The following is a 16,197-nucleotide window of genomic DNA, read 5'->3' as shown; positions in this document are numbered from 1 at the left end:
AAAGTGGTTTGTTGTTGGTTCAGGGTGATAATTGATAGTGGAGTAGTCTTTTGTGGCTTTACGCGAAGATATATATTTTTTAACACATGCGTAGACATGGTAGATGACACAGCGACGATCACTGCGTCGTCGACTGGGTAATATTTTAATGCCTAGAGCATGCATTTGAAATGAAATGCTAACGAAATTTCTATAAACTGCCGCAATTTCACTTTTCATAAATCGTGTTTTATTTTCTAAACACATTTTTGTTTTTTTCGCAGCAATCATATTTTCTATGCATCAGTTGCTTTTATGAAACACGCAGATTTTTACATAATTAAAATTTCATATGCGAAATTCAAATTCGAATTTTTCAGCGGGCACATTGCTTACATTTATTATGTAACCCTAGAAATTCTTAAAGGTATCGAAAGTATCGATGCTTGCAATGCTGCATGTTTGTGTTTTTTTTGTGGTCCAAGCATAAATAATAAATAAATAAATTGTTAGCATGTCCAGCAGCACAAAATCAAATGATTTGGAAGCAAATCCAGCGCCCGATCCTCAAGCGCCCATAACGCGTAAAGGCTTCCTCATATCATTAAAGAACAGCGGCACTCCGATGCCGATTCCAGAGCAAAATGTCGTAAGTAAAAATAAATGATGCAAAGATTGCGACACCTGATAATAATAATCTATTTTGATGACTTTCTTAACCATGTGTCTAGTATGGACGTTGTCGACCCGTATCGGAGTTTGAAAAGCTCAATCGCGTGGGCGAAGGCAGCTATGGCATTGTTTGTGAGTGCTATTATGTTTATAGTATTAACTTAGTAAAGTAAATCTGTTTCTTTGATGGATTGCCCTACGTTTTAGATAGAGCTCGTGACTCCAGTAATGGCGAAATTGTGGCCCTAAAACGGGTACGCATGGATCAGGAGAAGGATGGACTGCCGGTCAGTGGACTACGTGAAATCATGATATTGAAGCGTTGTCAACACGAAAACATCGTACGCCTCCGAGAAGTTGTTGTAGGCAAAAGCCTGGACAGGTTAGCAAGTCGGGAGTACATTTGCTGTCTCCACAAGAAGCCTATCATCTTAAACCTTGACATTTACATGTTCATCCTTGGGGATTTCCCCATTGATCGGAGAACTAACCACCAACCCTAATGTCATGACCAACTGACAATTCATGCTCCATCTTCTGTTCCATCCCCCGCAGCATTTTTCTTGTCATGGACTTCTGTGAGCAGGACTTGGCTTCAGTGCTGGACAATATGTCGAAGCCTTTCACCGAATCCGAAGTCAAGTGCATCACACTTCAGGTGCTGCGAGCTTTAAAGTACATGCATTCCCGCTACATCATCCACCGCGACTTGAAGGTCTCCAATCTTCTGATGACGGACAAGGGCTGCATAAAAGTGGGCAAGTAGATGGAGCACAATTAGGCTATGACATACTATTGTTATATTAATTGTGTCTTTATTTCATAGCTGACTTTGGTTTGGCCCGTTTATATGGCCACCCGGCAAAACCAATGACCCCACAAATGGTCACGTTGTGGTATCGTGCTCCAGAGCTTCTCCTGGGCGCCCGAACACACACGACAGCTGTGGACATGTGGGCTTTTGGCTGCATTCTGGGTGAACTATTGCTGGGCAAACCGTTGCTACCCGGAAACTCGGAAATAGCCCAACTGAATATGATTATTGATCTGCTCGGTGCGCCGTCGGAATCGATTTGGCCGGGCTTCCAGGATCTGCCCGCTGTGCAGAACTTTACGCTTAGTGTACAACCTTACAACAATTTAAAGACCAAATTCCATATGATCGGTCAATCGGGCAGAAGTCTTCTCAACATATTATTCTACTACAATCCCAGTACAAGAGCCACCGCCGAAGAGTGCCTGACCAGCAAATATTTTACAGAGGCTCCGCAACGTAAGTTAGAATTGCTAAATGTAAAAAAATTGTCATACATAAACATTTAATGATTTTTCAGCTTGTGATCCTCGAATGATGCCCACTTTTCCGCAACATCGAAATAATGTTGCGCCAGTTCAACCAGCAACGGCATCAACTGATATTCCAATTTCCCATTTACTGGATGTTTTTATAAAAAGGCAGCGCTTAGAATAAACTAATTATACAAAAACAAAAACGCCACTTCTAAGCAAATGAGCTTGATGCTCTTTGGTCGATGAAATCGATAATAAGGAATTAATGCAATTTTAACTCGCGAAATCGCTTTTGTTATTTTATTTAATAGTTGTCCTTAAAAAAAGTAATATAAGCCATAAGTTATTTTTCGGTCACTGAAAGCATCGGCGGGCTTTTTTTGGAATCGCTTGCTAGTTCACTCAAATGAGCTAGTTTATTTTACAAAATAGATGTTATTTTTCCCGTGTAGTTCTTAGTTTTTGGCTTCCAATTTTAGTTACCAGTATAGTCTTTCATCGGTGATTCACAACTAGTTTGCTACAATTGGTTATTTTTTTTATTAAATTGCAGGATTTATATAGCAATAGCGAAGAAATATGAATTAAAATGTGAACGGCATAACAATTATTTATGCATTTAGTATATCTAATCCGCGTTAAAACGTGTATTCGAGAAATGTTGCTTATGGTCACACTGCGACACAGGTGTTAAGCAGCTTTAAGAAAGCTCTCTTTTTCAAGAAACAAGTGGTCCGAATTCATATAAAATACTTTATTAAAAAATAAATGAATTTATAATAATAAATTGAAAGCAACTAAATATCAATGCATCGATAATGCCAACAGAACCAACAGAAACCAATCAACCAGAAGAAAAGATGACCAAGGAAGATGTGAACAGTTCTAAACCCGAAAATGTTGCGGCGTCGGCCGTTGTAAGTAACGATAGTGATATATTGCCTCAAAGAAATGAAGCCTCAGTCAATGTGCTGTCAAATAGCGCTCGAAACGATACCAATAACTCGGCTTCCAATTCACCCCCCCACCAACTCGATGAAATTCAAAACACTGAAGACGCTGTTGATGCCGCCGATGCCGTCGATGGTGTCGACGCTGATGAGAATGAATTACTCAGGCGCATGCGTGCTGATGCCGTAGACAACACAATGTACAGCAAAAAGTTCATACTACAAACGATGATGACGCTTAGTCAACTGCCTCCTCAGACACCACTGGAGACTGAGCTAGAGGATGAATTGTGCAAGCTCTGGGATATGTCTGTGTCCAAGGAAGTGGTTGACTTCCTACTGCTAAACGATGCCATCGATGTGATCATCACAGCTATAGAAGCCAGTGAAGATGTACGTTTATACGAGATCCTCGTTGGTCTTCTGGGCAATATGTGCGCTCAGGTGGAATGTGTGGAACAGCTGACGTCGAATCCCGAGTGGGTTGAGCTCTTGCTGCGACTGTGTACCTGCATGGACACTTGCATGCTGCTGCAGCTCATGCGCGTCTATCAGTATGTGATGGCTCACGTGGTCACCGGCAAGGAGCAGCTGGGCATCGATTGGTACATTTGTTTTGCCGCCTGCGACAGTTCCGCAAAGAATCTCGGCTTTATATTGCAACAGTGCATCAGCGAGGAGCTGCTGGTGGCTGCCCTGAAAGCCATTAATGCTGTACTGGCGAGTTGCGCCATGGTCGAGGAGGAGAACTCTCAAACGGATCTCAATTTGAAGCCATTTGCTGAAGTATTTTTAGTCCAAGAACTCGTTGATGGTGTCAACAATGCCTTTATGCGTCTAATGCGAGATGATCTTGCCAAGCAAGCGGAAGAACTTGGGGATGCTACTGCTTCTGCTGCCAATGTAGCAACTACAGATGAAGAAGATGATGAAGATGAATCGGGTGTACCAAAAATCACTTGCGACATAGAAATAATTCAAACCTACCTCAATATTTGCACCATTCTCGTTCAGCTACCGGAAGCGCAGCTATCCATGGCTTCGCATACAGCCAACATTATGTGTTGTTTGACCCGCATCCTCATCTTTCTGCAGCAGCCCACTCAGCTGCATCCGCTGGGTGAACGACAGGAGGAATACCTCGAAGACATGGCGCACATTTGCAGCGTAAGTTTTGAAAATGCATTTTTTTTTCTTATTTTTACTTATTTCCAATTTTGCAGTGTTTAAAGTATTGTTACGACAAAGAAATGTTTGAAAATCTGTTGAGCGTCTGGTTAACACTGCGACAACATATCGAAGACTATGCTGAATACGATGAAAATGATTTCGAGGCCTTCGAGGATGAGTCTCGCTCCCAATACGAGGATAATGCCTTTAAGCTTTTGCGTCTTTTAGCTCACATGCTAATCACTGTCGATCACGATGTCATGGTCAATGATATTGCTCACCTTGATGCTATGAAAACGGAATTGCTGCGCTGTGCTTTGCAGGAAGATGTTCTGCTCCAGAGAGCACATCAGCGTCTAAACCTGATTATCAACGATGCAGCTGGCCAAGCCAAATAATTCTCACAGAAACAGGACTGAATATTGTCGTTGCCTTCAAGCGCAGCGCAATATATAAAAAATATTATACTTAAAAAATATACAATAGATTTTAGAGTAAATTATATCACTTTGAATTGAAACATCTGCAGAATAGTTTTAAGATTTAACATTCGAGTTTATTGTCTGGCACATCAGATCAAGCCACGATTGTTTGCCCAGTCGCACTCCATTGGATCCCGTGCTGCTGACGATTAAATGATGCTCTTTGGCGCCACTCAACTGAAAAGTGCTCTTATCATTGCTCAGCGCATGGGCAACGTGCTCCAACTCGTTGTCCAGCTTCACCACGGCAGCCTTTACCTCAATGTTGATGGTAGATTCGATGGCTTCGGATATCTTGATGACAGCCTCATTGGCCAGATTGTGTGCGACAATTTGGCTCTTGCCAATTAGCTCGGAGAGCTGCAGGCTCAGGTTTCCACCCTTAGAGTTGACACTCAGATTGCCATGCACACCAGCTGCGGGGAATAAAGCTGTGTAAGTAAAGCATTTACAATTAACTTCGAGGGTTGTTGCGCACTCATTTTAAGATCGCCTGCCTCATGTACATGGACTTCACTTGTCTTGTGCACATTCTTCAGATCCATATTTCCCGTTGTGGTTTCAAATTTGGAGTTCTCGACATAGCAGCTGTCAGTGTTGATGCTGCCTGTCTTTGTGGAACACTTTAAGCTGTCTCCCTGTAGTTTGTCCAATACAATGTTCTGGGGATAAGAATAAGACAATAAGAAATATCGCAATGCTATAAATGAAGAATTGCCTTACACCATTGTGCGTCTCGATTTCGGTGCGCTTGCCCAACAATACGCCCTGACAAACGATGTTCCCCTTTTCGCTGTAGAGCGCAATATTTGTGGCTCGCACATTCCTTGTGGTAATGCCTTCGTTTGCTTTAATCTCCAGTGCCTCACTCTGTATGCTTTGCACAAAGACCTTAGCTGCTGCTTCAATGTGAGCTTCAGCCCAGATGGGAATCTTAAGAATGCAACGTGAGCGATTCGCTTGCGGTGTAAGTTGCTTGATTAGGACATTGACTACTTTGTCATCATCGCTGACATTCACATCTAGCTGGGCGTTGCAGTTGTGTGTCGCCTCACCACGCAATTGGGCTATAAAGACATCGCCACTGGTGTGCACATGGACATCAACGGGTTCCACATGCACATATATATCGGACTTGATATTAATGCGTGCATATTGATTTACATAATGGAGAAATTCTTGTTGTACCATGAGTCGATTACCCGGCATGGTGGCAATTTGCGGTTTCTTTGCGTAATAACGGATACAGTTATTTACTGCAATTGGCGGGAACCAACGCAAACGATGCAAAATTTGCATAATTCACAAACTATTAACGGATCGCGCTTTTTCGATTTGTTTACACTGCTGTTGTTCTAAACAGCTGATTGTGCTTGCAACGTTTTATGACACTAAATGGCAGTGTAAAGTGTTGTGCAGCTTTTATATGAAAGTCAAGTAAAATGCGTTAATCAACACTAAGCTTATCCAGTCCAGTTGGAGTTTTTCAGTGTTCTTCGACGGGTGTGAAAAATCATTGGTGGTGCGAAAATATTAAATTAGATTCGAAAATATAAACGCAAAATGTCTGGCAAAGATAGATTACCGATTTTCCCGTCGCGTGGCGCCCAAATGTTGATGAAGGCACGTCTGGCTGGCGCCCAGAAAGGTCATGGCCTTTTGAAGAAAAAAGCTGATGCGCTGCAAATGCGTTTCCGTATGATTTTGGGTAAAATCATCGAAACCAAAACTGTGATGGGCGATGTTATGAAAGAGGCTGCCTTTTCGCTGGCCGAGGCCAAGTTCACGTCCGGTGATATCAATCAGGTGGTTCTCCAGAACGTGACGAAGGCACAAATCAAAATTCGCACCAAGAAGGACAACGTTGCGGGCGTTACGCTTCCCGTCTTCGAGTCCTATCAGGATGGCGGTGACACCTACGAGTTGGCTGGCTTGGCTCGGGGTGGCCAGCAGCTGGCGAAGCTCAAGAAGAATTACCAGAGCGCTGTCAAGCTGCTCGTGGAGTTGGCCTCGCTGCAAACATCATTTGTCACTCTCGACGAGGTCATCAAGATCACCAATCGTCGTGTGAACGCTATCGAGCATGTCATCATCCCACGTATTGATCGCACACTTGCCTACATCATCTCCGAGCTGGACGAGTTGGAGCGTGAGGAGTTCTATCGCCTGAAGAAGATCCAAGACAAGAAACGAGAGGCGCGTCAAAAGGCGGATGCTAAGAAAGCAGAGCTGCTGCAGCAAGGAATCGATGTGCGTGAACAGGCTAATATACTCGATGAGGGCGATGATGATGTGCTCTTCTAAAAACGAAGTATTACTCCACTCGGTTTACTCGTATTCGTGTGTGTATTCCAGCAATATATTATTGTTACAACTTGTTTCTGTTTCCATTTTAAATTCGCAAAATAATGAATTATTGTATGTAATTGAAGCTACTTAAGCTAAAAGTATATAGTCGTAATTCCAATAAGAAAAAAACAAATGTATGTATTCCATTTTGTAGTTATGTAGCGCTCAAAAATCATGCATTAAAGTCTCTTTTGTTGTTCCATAGAATACAAATGGTTTATTATTTATTTTGGCTGCAAAGTGCATAAAATTCATTGTGAAAAAATGGTCATCTGACTTTTTTATACAATTGCAAAAACAATGCAAATGCAGTCATGTGACAGCAACATATGGCCCACTCACTCACCAGTGTTGGTTAACACCGCTCAGCTGTCAGCGCTACAAAATCAGCTGTTGGCTGTTGTGCGTTGCCGTCGTTATCGTTGTCCACGCGTCTTAGGCACTTTTCAAAAATCAATTGTGTTTATTATATATATTAAAAAATGACTAGTTGTGAATTTCAAGCGGTAGTTTTGGCTGCGGGGCGTGGCACACGTCTACCCGAAGTTCTGGGCGATGCCCCCAAATGCTTGCTGCCAGTCGGTCCTTTCCCCCTCATCTGGTATCCCCTTAATATGCTGAGCCGACACAATTTCACAGGTAAGTTGATAAATTACAAACATTTAATTGAATTGCAACCACGATTTATTACTTACAGAGGTGATTGTTGTGGTGCTGGAGCAACATAAGGTGGATGTACAGCAGGCGCTGGAACGCACATCCCTTAAAGTGAAAATCGAATATGCCACAATACCCAACGACAGCGATTTTGGCACCGCAGACAGTTTACGCTATATCTATGACAAGTAAGTTGGGAATTTTTCTTGCTTGCGAATTGAAACTAAATCTTCGCCCCTATTGTAGAATCAAGTCTGATTTCTTGGTAGTTAGCTGCGATATCGTTAGCAATGTCAGCCTCTTTCCTTTGATCAATAAGTTTCGTGCCGATGACGCTGCGCTGGCGCTGCTGTTATTCAAAAGTGGGTTTGAGTCGGATGTGGTAATACCGGGACCCAAGAGCAAGCACAAGCCAGAGCGTGACATGATTGGCATTCATCCGTCCACACAGCGTTTGGCATTTGTATTTGCTGCCAGCGATTGCGAAGAAACATTAAATTTGCAACGATATCTGCTCAAGAATCGTGGACAACTAGATGTATATGGTCGACTCACGGATGGTCATGTTTATGTGCTGAAAAAGTGGGTGATCGACTATCTGCATAGGGTATGTATAGCTAATACTAAAGTGAAGAAGTCTTCCAATTATAATGTTTGTTTCTTGTAGAAAGAAAACATATCCACGTTTAAGGGCGAGTTTTTGCCGCATCTCATTAAGAAGCAGCATTACAGGCGCACGCCCAAATCAATGCCGGATACAACTTCCGACTTGAATGTAGCCACCAAGCAAGACGATAACATTTTGCACGTGAGTTAAATATCAGTATAAAGAGTAATTCTTAGCTTAAACTGCGATTCCTTCCTAGTATGCCCCACACACTTTGATGGATCAGAAGGTGACGCAGGCTTCACTATTCAATCAGTCGCTCTCGCATGTTCCTTACCATGGCGACATTATACGCTGTTTTGCGGTGCAGGCACCACAAGGTGCGATTGGTGTGCGTGTAAATAATACGCTTAGTTTCCTTGCAATCAATAGAAAACTAGCTACCATTTGGACCGATCTATGTGACGATGCGCATCCATTGATTGCACCAGGTGCTGTGGTCAAGTCTACACAGACCAAGGACATAATTGTGGCTGACAATGCCAAACTGTCGGAGAAGACATCGCTCAACAGCAGCGTCTTTGGCTCGAATAGCATTGTGAACCCCAAGAATATTGTGACCAATTCTATCATCATGTCCAATGCGATTGTGGAGGAGGGTTGCAATATTAACAACTGCATCATTGGACATCGGGCGCATGTGAAGAGTGGCTCGGTGCTTATCAATTGTTTGATTGGACCCAACTATGTAGTGGAGGAGCAGACAAAGAGTCAATCGTTGCATTTGTCCAATGATGATCAATATATGGAGATAGATATACAGTGAATCAGCGAGAGGGAGGCGAGAATTAACTTAATATGTTGCTTCTTTATTAACGAAATATGAGTTAGAAGGCGGATTCTTCTAGCAGGACATTAAATATTACAAGATAAGGTACATCAAAACTCGCGCTAAATTTTGGGACTATATAAAGTGTAAGTGTTTATAGTAGTGACAGATGGGCACAGCTTAAAGCTACGTTAACTATCTCTCTCAGCCGTTAACCGGGAGTAGTTGCATGTACAAGGCGTGGAACGACAAGACTGTTTACAATGAGTGCGCTAGCGACTTGGACGACGACCCGTTCGCAACGCTTCACTTCCTTCGCTCATACAGATACTCGTCCTCGTAGTAGCGTGGCGTCGATGTGGCTATAAACACTTGCGGCCGGCGTTGCTGCAACGAGATGTTAATCTCCTCGGGTGTTCGGAAGACCTGCTGTTGATGCTGCTGCTGCTGTTGCTGATGCAAATGCTGCAGTTGAGGTGGCGCGGCGGTGAAGAAGCGATATGGCGCCGGTGTCACAGTGGGCGCCAATGTCTGTGGCCTTTGCTGCTGATGCAGCTGATGTAATTGCAACTGAGGCTGGATCTGTGGTTGAATCGTTGTTGTTGGCAATGGCTTGCGATAGGCAATGGTTGTAGGCTGTGGCTGTTGGTGACGGATCTGTGTGACCACCTGAGACTGTGGCTGGTATTGTACGCGCTGCACCTGAGGCTGGTGCTGCAACTGCAGCTGCAGTTGAGGCTGCGCCTGTGGCTGCGGATGGTAAGCGATGGGCTGACGTTGTGGCTGCTGCTGCTGTTGTGGCTGGTGTTGAATGCGTGGTCGGGGAGCTGGCAGTTCCTCCTCCTCGTCATCGTAGCGCTCGTGTTCGTAGTAGTTCTCGGGGAAGTAACGCTCCGAATAACGCAGCGTGACATTGGGCTTGCTTTGATGCTCCTGCAGATTGATGGGCTTGTAGAGATAGTCGTTAACAATATGATACTTGGAGGACTGCTTGCAGATGTTATCGTGCGATGGCGGCATGCAGATCAAGTGGATCTGATGGAAAGTGAAGCCCTCGGGGCAGATCCACGAGTGCTTCTGATTCTCCTGGCAATAGTGGAAGACCTCACAGCTCAGCGATTCATCAGCATAGTAACTGCACGAGCAGAGAAAGTGAATTAGTTTCATGAACTGATGATAGTTTAAGTTTAGCTTACCCGGAGTTGCGTTCGTTGCACGTGAACGAGGATTTGCTGAGGAGCGTGGACAGACGATCGGGTTCCTCGACTTCTTCTTCTTCCTCCTCGCTCTCTTCACTTGAGGGCTTCTTCTTCAAATAGTTGCTCTGCTGCTGCTGTTGCTTTTGCACATTGCGATTGAGATAGACCTGTCGTGGTGCCTCCTCCTGGTCCTCCTCGCTGTATTCGTACTGTGGTCGCTGTTGCTGCTGCTGCAGTTGTTGTCTGTAAGCCAGATGTGTTTGTGCCTGCGTCTCGAAGTCATCGTCTAGATCGCCGGCAGCGCTCACGTCCAGAGAACGCGACGAGAAGCCCTTGGGCTTCTCCGTGGTAGCCGTGGCCGAGGGAGCTCCCGTGGCGGCGGCATGAACGCAGGCGGCGCACAGACCAATGGCCAGGAGGAAGACTAGGGCTAAGTGTCGGTTGCGTCTGCAAAATGCAAAATTGGCAATAGCAATCAGATTAGCCAAGTCATGCCGTCAATAAGTTGCGACTTTATGATATGGGAAAACTTTTCTGCTGTCTTCGCTGTGGCAACTTCAATGCACCAAACGCGCGGGAACCTTTTGTGCCAACCACCAGCAACAACAACAACAGCATAGCAAGCTAACCACAACAACAATAACTGAAGATGCCGCCAAATTGCAGCCAAAGAAGGCAACAACAACCACAACAACAGCAGCCCAGCAACAGTTATGCAAGAGCAAGACCAGACCAGGCCAGAAACTTGTTATAAGGCAACGACAACAAGACGCCTGAGACACAGCTGGGAGCTGCGAACTGCGAGCCAAAAGCTGAGACTTGCGAACTGCAAGACGCAGCTAAGAAGTGCAGTTAGTCGACCGCAGTGCCAAAAGATTGTGCAAATAAACGACTTACAGATACGCTTACCCTTCCATATTTCAAATAACTGACAGTTTGGTAAACGCGTTATGTTATCGAAATGTTTATCGAGGTATCGCTTATGAGAATTGCTCAACACTCGCAATTAATTATTGTACACTTCTGGTATATTTGGTACTTTTGTTACTAGATGGGTACATTTTTGGACTGTTGGTACATTTAAGTGCATCAGTCATTTTATGTTATTAAACTAAGTATGCAAATATGCGGAATTGAACTTGGTTCATTAAATAAACTTTTATGAAATTAGCAAAAAAAAACATTTTAATGCAAGTATAAGCGTAGAGAATGCAGTAATGAATACCTTTTTGGCAATTAACTTCAGAACAGAATGCAGTTAATCGAAGAGTCCTGATCTCTGTTAGGGAATTTACATATTTTTAATTAAAAAAAATATAGTTTTAGAAAAAATTATTAGTTTTTTCTAGTTATTAAATATTGTAAGCCGGTGAATATTATTATAAAATTAAGGTAATATTCTGTAATACTGTGAATGGTACAATAGTACACTATTTTTATTTCACAGAGTTTTAAGAGAGTAGGAAATGCTGTATTAGGAACTGTGTGGAAATAATTGGACTGGTTTACCCTGCTGCTATGCCCATTTACAGGCAGTGTATAAAATGAAGATGTGCCACTTGCAGCGGGTTCAATTTGAACGCCATTTAGTTAAACCACATGGAGCAACAACAAGCAGTTGACTTGGCCAGTTGGCTGAATGTCAACCGCGGCACATACGCATCCATGGAATGCGACTGACACAGGCGGGAGTGATTGGTGGAGGGAGGCAGAGGAATATGTAATGTAATTGATCGTACGTTCCCGGTCTGGTAACCGGGCAGAGGCAATCATCAACAGCTCCGCTCGACTCGGCTCGGCTTGGCCAATGTTACGTGCCACAATTGCATTTAATTGCGGCCTTTACGTGGAAAGCAAAACTGTTACCAATATTATATGTACGGGTTTACGAATCATAATGGCAGCTGGAGCACAACAAATCCGCGTCAAACTTTTACTTTCGTTGCCAATCGCATGTGTCAGACAGCGACTCAAGTGCAGAGCAGAAACAAATGGTATTTGGGCTGGCAAGGGGAAGGGACAGTGGGCACTTGTTAATGGTGATTCAATAGCTATAAGCCAGCGCTAATTAAGGCATGTTAATAAACCAAATGCTTAAGATTATGTAATGGCCACAATGCCCCCACACTCAACAATGACAGCCAAGTGCTTATGCGATTTATTTAAGCAATTCTTGTTGGCAATTTGTCAGCCTGTCTGTCCAACTGTTTGTCTGTCTTTCTGGCCTTTGGCAAATTTTTAGTGGCCACCTTTGAACTTTGATGTGAGTGCAAAGTACTTGTCGATTGGTTTTGGCTACTGTTTGATTGCGTCTATCCATAATCCCGAGGCCATCCACCTGACAACTGGTTAAGTCATTAGCCAAAGCTATCAATTCATTTTATTTGGAATTGGGTTAGCTGGCAAGTCGACAAAAATGTTTCCTAGTGCTCTACATAATCATGCGTTGCATGCCGCAAAAGTGGTTACCTGCCATAAATGGAGCACCCATTGCACCTCACCACTCTCTCTTTCTCTCTAGCTGTCTCCTTGTCCGTCTGATGTTAGTAGTCCAGTCACCAGCTGTAGCCATATTACATCACATGGCCAAGAAACATTGCGATGCGATGCGTTGATGTTGATTTTGTTTTGAACTCTGAAATGGATGTGGGACTCTAACTGCCTCTCGCCTGTCTCCTTGTCTCTCCAGCTGTAAACTGGTGCACTTAAGCTCAAGCTGAAGGAAAAGTGGTTTCATTACACACTAAACCCGACTGTGAAATCTGTGTGCGTTTTCATTTCATGACAGCGTTTCTTACATTTTCCATTTTCATTTCGCTTTTTTTTAGTTTTTGTTTTTTTGGAGCAAAAGCTGCATTCGCTTTGATTTCCTTAAATGTTGGGTGTGCTGTGTGTGGTAGGCGGGGATGACATAAGAGTTGTTGTGCAGCCTTATGAAATGGAAGACAGACCCATATTTAGTGAAGTGCACAACTAACCCACTAAAACTTCCCATTATGAGTGTCTTACGAGAGAATACTTTATGCAGCTAAATAAACACAATGCTAAGTTGTTTTTAGATGAGCAGTTACTGTCATAAGTTTTAAGTCTTTTGTTTTCAGTGTAGGTTTTGTTTTAGTTCATTAAACTATAGGGAAACAAATTTATTTAATTTGTATACTTTAAGTAAATTGTTTTTATCTAAAATAATTTACTGATTTTTATGACAAGTTGTAGATGACTATTTATTATCGTAAGTTTTTGACCCAAGTCTTCTGCTTTCAAAGAATATTTTTTCTCAACTTATTTATCTCTAGTAAAGTGAAGCAATTTACGAACATTTTGATGAATTTTGAAAAGAATAAAAAAAGAAAAATAATAAAAAAAGGTATAAAAAACATTTCATATTAATGATTTATTAATACACATAGGTGCATTAATGATTCATTAAAAATCTTTATCGAAAGTTAACAAAAGTTCTTCAGTCAAACGCAGCATTTCATGCGTTGCTATTTCATGTCCAAGTTCGTTGCCTAAGTCTTTTATTGTCACTTTAAATAATGAACTCTTTTGGTAGCAGTAGTGTGGCACAACATTTTCAAGCTAATCTTACATAGGTAGGCATGTATAATAATAAATTGAACAAAAGAAATTTTAATCCATTCAATACGCTGCCATTGTCCTTTCATCCCACAAAGTCTTTAATCTCAAGCTATTATAATCAGCCGATTTGTCAGTTATGTGCGAGCATAGCATAATCGAAATATATTAACTCCTAGTTAGGTTAGTTGAAGCAGCTAAGCGTAGCATTTGCTATTGTTGCCATTAGCTGCTATTTAACACTCTTACAAGTTTGTTGCCTAAGTCTTTTGTTTTCACCTGAACTATTACTGGCACGAGGGTAAAACTAACGTCGAGTACAACGAGCACTACATATTAATAAATCTCTTTCTCCATTCGCATTTTTTGGTTTTTATTGGTTAATTATACGCACGCTCGTTAGCAACGCCAACTCGAACAAACTCGAAAAAACTCGAGAAAGAAAACTCGAAAATAAATTACATTGCACTGTTACAATTACAAGAAATTAAACAACGCTAATGGGCGTGCATTTAGTGGGACTTCAGTTTGTGGCTATGGCCTGGGATTCGTTGATTTGGAACCATGTGAATTATGTGATGGCGTTGGATGGATAATTGCGTGGCAATGAATTTTATGTGCAACGTTTTCTTTTCACGGGACCCAAAAAAAAAACCGACTGAAAAAATGTTGTTACAATTTCGTGTGACCTTCGCTTGAGATTCGACTGTGGGAGCGAATTGAAATGGGGCGTCAACTGGTGAGCAATTTATAAATTGCACTAAACACACACCCCGAAAAAGAAAAAAAACAGCAATAACAACAATCTAATTCGTCATAACTACGATTTGGCATGTCTTTTAACCGAGGGATAGAGCAAGAGAGAGGAGGGAGGCGTTGTCTTTGTGCTTTGGGCACATTGCTGTGCGTAGCAGCTGCCTAACTGTAATTTCAAACGCGACGTGTTGAAATATTGCGTATACGCCTCGTGTCGTGTGTGCGATACAATTTCATTGCAGTTACCATCGCTGCCACGGATTATATAAGATATATAAGGTAATTGATACGCCTTTACTTTTAGAAAGGATTGTCATAACTTTTGTGCATACAAATGTTGCAATTTTTTTCATTTGATTTTGTGATGTGACAGATTGCGATCTCTTTCTGTGTTTGCCCAACTTAGTGCAGTGACCATGGCCTGACAATGAGTCAGCTCTCGGCTGCTCAGCTGGACACCCCAAAAATTGTAAGCCAGCCAACAATATTGATTGACACAAAAAGGCTGCCACAGCATAAATACGTCACGTAACGTAAGTAGCATTGAGCGCATTTTCCAAGCGCTTTACTTAGTTACCGTCGTCGTCATTCGCCTTTTTTTCCTTTTGCGCACATTCAGACAATGCGATTAGGTAATAAGCCAAGGCAACCAAAAGCGGTCCAAAAGATTTAGCTTGAAGCGCCACAGGCAGCCGCAGCAGCATTGGCAGCAGACAAACAAACAAAAGCAAAACTCCCACGCCAACACAAGCACACACACTCACATAGGTACATACACACACACACACACACAGTTAGTTAGCTGGCAGACACGCCAACTAAAAGTCGCGGCAGTTACAGTTACGTATGGGGCCGACGACGTTTTGAAATGTTCGTAAAGAATCTTTTGTGGTTGCCAAGCGACACAAATCTGAAGCCCAGAGGCATTGCCCCACCTCCTCCTGCTGCTGCTGTCCCCTGATCCCCCCGCTGCCTCACATTCTCTCCCCTTTTTCATAGACAAGAATACAAAACGTTTAATTATTAACTGGCGGCTGCACGAATTGTTATTGTAACTACAACTGGATGATTCATTTTACGTCTGTGACTTACTGCATTTTGTGCTTGATTGCAGCCTATAAATCAGCTGCTGCTCCTGAATATATCGATATATATATAGTTGATTGTGTATATCCAATTGAATTGGTCTCGGCTTTTGAACGCACACAAAAGAACACACACACAATTGTCGTTTTTACGTTTTAAAGTTTTGTCTTTGATTCGATTGTTGCACACTTATTGAAAATTGAGGAAAACTCTGCCTTCCTCTGGACACTTTGTTTTTTTTTTTTAAATGCCACTAATGCTACTACTCTGGGCTCTAGCGGACTAACGGTTCGCGTCAGCTCAAACAACTAAATGAATGACTTTCTTTAGCGTGTTTATGTTTTATACCAAAGCCACAGAGTCGTTTTCCGTTGCCGTTTACCTTTTTGACGCTCACAATTCACAGTCGAAGAGTTTGTTTTTGAGTGGCGAGTGGCAAGTGGCAAGTTAACTGGGCTTGGTTGTTTCTGTTGTTGCTGCTTGGTTTCTCTTTGGCCACGCTCTTAGCCCGCACTCAAACTAAGCTCCAAGTGCTGTCTGACATCGTTCGGCTCAAAACTCTTTGAGCGTTTTTATTGTATTGTTGTTGTCG

General features: G+C 42.6%; 6 protein-coding genes across 7 annotated transcripts; 4 read left to right on the top strand and 2 right to left on the bottom strand.

The window, feature by feature from the left end:
* Positions 1–307: 307 nt before the first annotated feature.
* LOC132788346 (cyclin-dependent kinase 10) lies at positions 308–2,272 on the top strand. 2 transcript variants are annotated; one of them, XM_060795685.1, is made up of 7 exons: positions 308–406; positions 493–628; positions 711–783; positions 859–1,033; positions 1,207–1,409; positions 1,478–1,924; positions 1,986–2,272. In XM_060795685.1, the coding sequence occupies exons 2-7, from the start codon at positions 494–496 to the stop codon at positions 2,120–2,122; spliced, it is 1,170 nt and encodes a 389-aa protein (XP_060651668.1). In that variant the 5' UTR covers positions 308–406; position 493; the 3' UTR covers positions 2,123–2,272. The 2 variants fall into 2 exon arrangements, with proteins under 2 accessions (XP_060651668.1, XP_060651667.1); XM_060795684.1 differs by lacking the exon at positions 308–406 and having other exon boundaries at positions 450–628; positions 1,986–2,270.
* Positions 2,273–2,611: 339 nt separating this feature from the next.
* Positions 2,612–4,521, top strand: LOC132788342 (protein saal1). Its single transcript, XM_060795681.1, has 2 exons — positions 2,612–4,058; positions 4,115–4,521. The coding sequence occupies exons 1-2, from the start codon at positions 2,760–2,762 to the stop codon at positions 4,457–4,459; spliced, it is 1,644 nt and encodes a 547-aa protein (XP_060651664.1). The 5' UTR covers positions 2,612–2,759; the 3' UTR covers positions 4,460–4,521.
* A 76-nt stretch (positions 4,522–4,597) lies between these two features.
* On the bottom strand, positions 4,598–5,935 carry LOC132788347 (uncharacterized). Its single transcript, XM_060795686.1, has 3 exons — positions 5,267–5,935; positions 5,022–5,205; positions 4,598–4,959 (listed from the first exon to the last, which is right to left on the bottom strand). The coding sequence occupies exons 1-3, from the start codon at positions 5,840–5,842 to the stop codon at positions 4,598–4,600; spliced, it is 1,122 nt and encodes a 373-aa protein (XP_060651669.1). The 5' UTR covers positions 5,843–5,935.
* A 79-nt stretch (positions 5,936–6,014) lies between these two features.
* On the top strand, positions 6,015–7,105 carry LOC132788348 (V-type proton ATPase subunit D 1). The gene has a single exon (XM_060795687.1). It carries the CDS (start codon positions 6,107–6,109, stop codon positions 6,845–6,847), a length of 741 nt encoding a protein of 246 aa, XP_060651670.1. The 5' UTR covers positions 6,015–6,106; the 3' UTR covers positions 6,848–7,105.
* A 167-nt stretch (positions 7,106–7,272) lies between these two features.
* Positions 7,273–9,013, top strand: LOC132788343 (translation initiation factor eIF-2B subunit gamma). The gene is made up of 5 exons (XM_060795682.1): positions 7,273–7,531; positions 7,590–7,737; positions 7,796–8,156; positions 8,217–8,357; positions 8,416–9,013. Exons 1-5 carry the CDS (start codon positions 7,375–7,377, stop codon positions 8,980–8,982), a joined length of 1,374 nt encoding a protein of 457 aa, XP_060651665.1. The 5' UTR covers positions 7,273–7,374; the 3' UTR covers positions 8,983–9,013.
* On the bottom strand, positions 9,005–15,905 carry LOC132788344 (putative cyclin-dependent serine/threonine-protein kinase DDB_G0272797/DDB_G0274007). Its single transcript, XM_060795683.1, has 3 exons — positions 15,612–15,905; positions 10,182–10,631; positions 9,005–10,120 (listed from the first exon to the last, which is right to left on the bottom strand). The coding sequence occupies exons 1-3, from the start codon at positions 15,614–15,616 to the stop codon at positions 9,292–9,294; spliced, it is 1,284 nt and encodes a 427-aa protein (XP_060651666.1). The 5' UTR covers positions 15,617–15,905; the 3' UTR covers positions 9,005–9,291.
* Between the last annotated feature and the right edge of the window lie 292 nt (positions 15,906–16,197).

Source organism: Drosophila nasuta, chromosome 3, assembly GCF_023558535.2.
Source record: "Drosophila nasuta strain 15112-1781.00 chromosome 3, ASM2355853v1, whole genome shotgun sequence".
In the NCBI taxonomy this organism is placed as follows: Eukaryota; Metazoa; Arthropoda; class Insecta; order Diptera; family Drosophilidae; genus Drosophila; species Drosophila nasuta.
Note: the sequence above shows the minus strand (reverse complement) of the source record. Positions and strands in the feature narration are given on the sequence as shown.

What these genes read in the sequence shown, in the direction of transcription:
- LOC132788342 (XM_060795681.1), top strand. Translation starts at nt 2,760, where the DNA reads ATGCCAACAGAACCAACAGAAACCAATCAACCAGAAGAAAAGATGACC. An exon ending in ACATGGCGCACATTTGCAGC is followed by an intron (nt 4,059 to 4,114) that starts GTAAGTTTTGAA and finishes CCAATTTTGCAG; the next exon opens with TGTTTAAAGTATTGTTACGA.
- LOC132788344 (XM_060795683.1), bottom strand. An exon ending in TGCAACGAACGCAACTCCGG is followed by an intron (nt 10,121 to 10,181) that starts GTAAGCTAAACT and finishes CTGCTCGTGCAG; the next exon opens with TTACTATGCTGATGAATCGC.
- LOC132788347 (XM_060795686.1), bottom strand. Translation starts at nt 5,842, where the DNA reads ATGCAAATTTTGCATCGTTTGCGTTGGTTCCCGCCAATTGCAGTAAAT. An exon ending in AAATCGAGACGCACAATGGT is followed by an intron (nt 5,206 to 5,266) that starts GTAAGGCAATTC and finishes TCTTATCCCCAG; the next exon opens with AACATTGTATTGGACAAACT. An exon ending in GGCAGGCGATCTTAAAATGA is followed by an intron (nt 4,960 to 5,021) that starts GTGCGCAACAAC and finishes TATTCCCCGCAG; the next exon opens with CTGGTGTGCATGGCAATCTG.
- LOC132788346 (XM_060795685.1), top strand. Translation starts at nt 494, where the DNA reads ATGTCCAGCAGCACAAAATCAAATGATTTGGAAGCAAATCCAGCGCCC. An exon ending in GTAGGCAAAAGCCTGGACAG is followed by an intron (nt 1,034 to 1,206) that starts GTTAGCAAGTCG and finishes CATCCCCCGCAG; the next exon opens with CATTTTTCTTGTCATGGACT. An exon ending in CAAGGGCTGCATAAAAGTGG is followed by an intron (nt 1,410 to 1,477) that starts GCAAGTAGATGG and finishes TTTATTTCATAG; the next exon opens with CTGACTTTGGTTTGGCCCGT.
- LOC132788343 (XM_060795682.1), top strand. Translation starts at nt 7,375, where the DNA reads ATGACTAGTTGTGAATTTCAAGCGGTAGTTTTGGCTGCGGGGCGTGGC. An exon ending in GAGCCGACACAATTTCACAG is followed by an intron (nt 7,532 to 7,589) that starts GTAAGTTGATAA and finishes TATTACTTACAG; the next exon opens with AGGTGATTGTTGTGGTGCTG. An exon ending in TGATCGACTATCTGCATAGG is followed by an intron (nt 8,157 to 8,216) that starts GTATGTATAGCT and finishes TGTTTCTTGTAG; the next exon opens with AAAGAAAACATATCCACGTT.
- LOC132788348 (XM_060795687.1), top strand. Translation starts at nt 6,107, where the DNA reads ATGTCTGGCAAAGATAGATTACCGATTTTCCCGTCGCGTGGCGCCCAA.